General features: G+C 56.6%; 1 protein-coding gene across 1 annotated transcript in view; it reads left to right on the top strand.

Moving 5' to 3' along the window:
* The first annotated feature begins 785 nt into the window (after positions 1-785).
* UBE2H (ubiquitin conjugating enzyme E2 H) overlaps positions 786-2,883 on the top strand; it is a 59,703-nt gene continuing 57,605 nt past the window's right edge. The window contains exon 1 of the mRNA XM_031061883.1: positions 786-874. Coding sequence (XP_030917743.1) covers positions 843-874 — 32 coding nt within the window. The 5' untranslated portion in view covers positions 786-842. The remainder of the gene's footprint in view (positions 875-2,883) is intronic.

The following is a 2,883-nucleotide window of genomic DNA, read 5'->3' as shown; positions in this document are numbered from 1 at the left end:
CTCCTGGGCAGCTCCATGTCCCGAGGCAGCCCCAGCCACGCTGGGATGGGATCCCCTCCCTGCCTGCCCTGCTGGAGCCTCCCCAAACTGCTGCTGTGTCTGTGTGTCTGTCCCTCCCTCCCCGCCAGGGCTGCCTGGAGCTGGGATGTGCTGTGGGCCCGTGGGGTGACAAGGGGACATCATTGTCACCTCCCCAGGAAGCGACGCCAGGTGGGAATAAACATTTCATTTTTGTTGTTTTTTTTTTCTTTTTCCTTCCTGCTGGCGTGGTGCTTTTCCCCAGGGCAGGAGGAGGTCAGGACCAGGTGTGGCTCCTGTATCCCTCAGGATTCTTGTCCTTATGGGATCATCATCCCACTGCCTCCTGTTTCCCACTCCACATTTTGGTTTTCCATTGCCTCAGTCCCTGTCCCTCTGCTGATGGCCAGTTTGGGGCGATGAATCCCTCTGGTGGGAGGGTGGGATTCCCAAAATCTGGGAAGGGAATGGTGTCATCTCCATCCTTGAGGATATTGGGGAAAGGGCTTTGGGAAGGGCTGGGATCCCACAGACAGCCCGGCACCGTTGGGTCTCCTCCCTGCAGGTCTGTGCTGTGGGTGAGGGCACAGGGATATGCCGTTCCTTTTGGGGTTTTTTGTGAGGAAAGGATCTCCTGCCTCCATTTCCCCAGCCCCAGCTCTGAGGTTTCCCCTGTCTCATGCCCTTGGATGGATTTTGGGATCCCTGTGCTTGGGAATGCCGTGGCTGCCTTGCTCAGGGCTGATCCTGGCTCTCCCTGAACCCCAAAACTTGGGGGTGCACCTGCCCACCTGGGGGCTTCTCCTGGGACCCACCGTTTTGGGATGCCATGGGAAGCAGCAGGGCCTGAATTTGGGTGAGTTCCCTTCCTTTCCCTAATTACAGAGCCCTAACGAGGGGCTGCTGCACCCATGGCCCTGCTGGGCTGGGAGTTGGGGTGGAAATGGGGATACCCCCAATGCAGAGGGACGAGGATGGGCTGGGATGGGCAGGGAAGAGCCCCTTTTCCAGCTGCCTGGACCCACAGATGCCCCAGCAGCCCCCCATGCTTTCCCCATTCCTTACAGCTCCCTGGAACTCTGCTTTCTCCATTTCCAGTGGTTTCCAGCAGCTCCCTTTGGCTCCCTGTGTTCCCCACATTCCCTGTCCATGGATTCTCCTGGCTCCCCCCATCTCTGATCCCACCCCACAAATCATGGGGTGCACCCAATCCAGGCAGGATGATATTCCCATCCCCAATTTCCAGACTGAGGGGTGCTCAGAGGATCCCCAAAATTCCCTCAGCAATTTCCCCAAACCATTCCAAGGTTTAGGCGCTGTAAGAGTGGCCTTGAGGTGTTCCAAAAAGGAACAGGGTGCTGTTGTAGTCCCTGGAATAATCCCTGGTGTTTCACGGATGGAATAGAAGCATTCCAAGAAATGATTCCAAGAAATCCTTGGTTTTTCCCTGTCCAGTTCTCCAGTCAGAGAATATCGTGGCCTGGGAAATACAGGGCCCTCTAGCCCAAGTTTTCCAGCAGCTCTGCTCAGACAGAACCCTGTTCCCCTGCCACATTCCCCCCTGCAATGTGGGGTGTGGATTTGAGTCCCCTCAGGTGATGTCACCTCCTGCCCCTGCCAAACTCGGGCCGTGTTGGGGCATTAAAGGAGGAGCTTTTTTTGGGATTCTTCGGCTGTGTCTCCTCCCCACAGGGGGAGGAAGCACCGGGGCAGATTTATGGGATGATGCCGGGCTCAGGAATGTGGGGTGGGGAGGTTCCACACAGGAATCCCATCAGTTTGGGAGACACCCATTAGTGCTGTCATCATCCGGCTGGGGAAACTGAGGCACCGGGAAATGCTCCGGTGATGTCCCAGCGGAAATCCGGAGTGGTGACTCCTGCTCTGGGGCCTGGCCAGCTGCCACATTCCATTGCCATGGGCAAATCCCATATTCTGTACGTGCAAATCCCATATTGTGGATGGGCAAATCCCATATGCTGCATGGGCAAACCCCATATTCTGGATAGGCAAACCCCATATGCTGAGTGGGCAAACCCCATATTCTCTATGGGCAAACCCCATATTCTGGATAGGCAAACCCCATATGCTGTGTGGGCAAACCCCATATTCTGGATGGGCAAACCACATATTCTATATGGGCAAACCCCATATCCTATATGGGCAAACCCCATCTTCTGTATGGGCAAATCCCATATTCTGGATGTGCAAACCCCATATTCTGGATAGGCAAACCCCATATGCTGTGTGGGCAAACCAAACCCCATATCCTGTATGGCCAACCCCTATCTAACCCCATATTCTGTATGGGCAAACCCCATATTCTGGATAGGCAAACCCCATATGCTGAGTGGGCAAACCCCATATTCTCTATGGGCAAACCCCATATTCTGTGGGGTGGTTCCCTGACCCCCTTGGGGACAGGAAATAGGGGATAAGAGGGCGTCAGAATCCATGGGGAACTAGGGCGATACTGGGAATAGGGGGAGCTGTGGGGAGTTGTGGAAAACGTGGGAATGGGGGAGCCATGGGGAATTGCGAGGCCCTGACGTAGGTGCACCCCGTATTTTATCAGGTGGTTCCCTGGCCGTGGTGGGAACGGGCAAAATGGAAATGGGGGAATGAGAGGAGTGTCAGAATCCATGGGGAATACGGGGAGGACTCGGGGAATACCGGGAGCCGTGGGGAATTCGGGAAACCTTGGAAAAGGAAGAACTGGAGCTTGCGGCCCCAGCGGGGCCTCGAACCCGCGGCCCATCCGTCAGTCCCCTTCCCCCGAGAACTACAACTCCCGGCGTGCCTCGGGGCCGGCGGAGCGTTGAGGGCGCGGCCAATGGCAGGCCCGCGGGGGGGGGTGGCGCGCGC

Source organism: Geospiza fortis, unplaced genomic scaffold (assembly GCF_000277835.1).
Source record: "Geospiza fortis unplaced genomic scaffold, GeoFor_1.0 scaffold61, whole genome shotgun sequence".
In the NCBI taxonomy this organism is placed as follows: Eukaryota; Metazoa; Chordata; class Aves; order Passeriformes; family Thraupidae; genus Geospiza; species Geospiza fortis.
The sequence above is the reverse complement of the archived record's forward strand: the minus strand, read 5'-3'. Positions and strand labels throughout refer to the sequence as shown.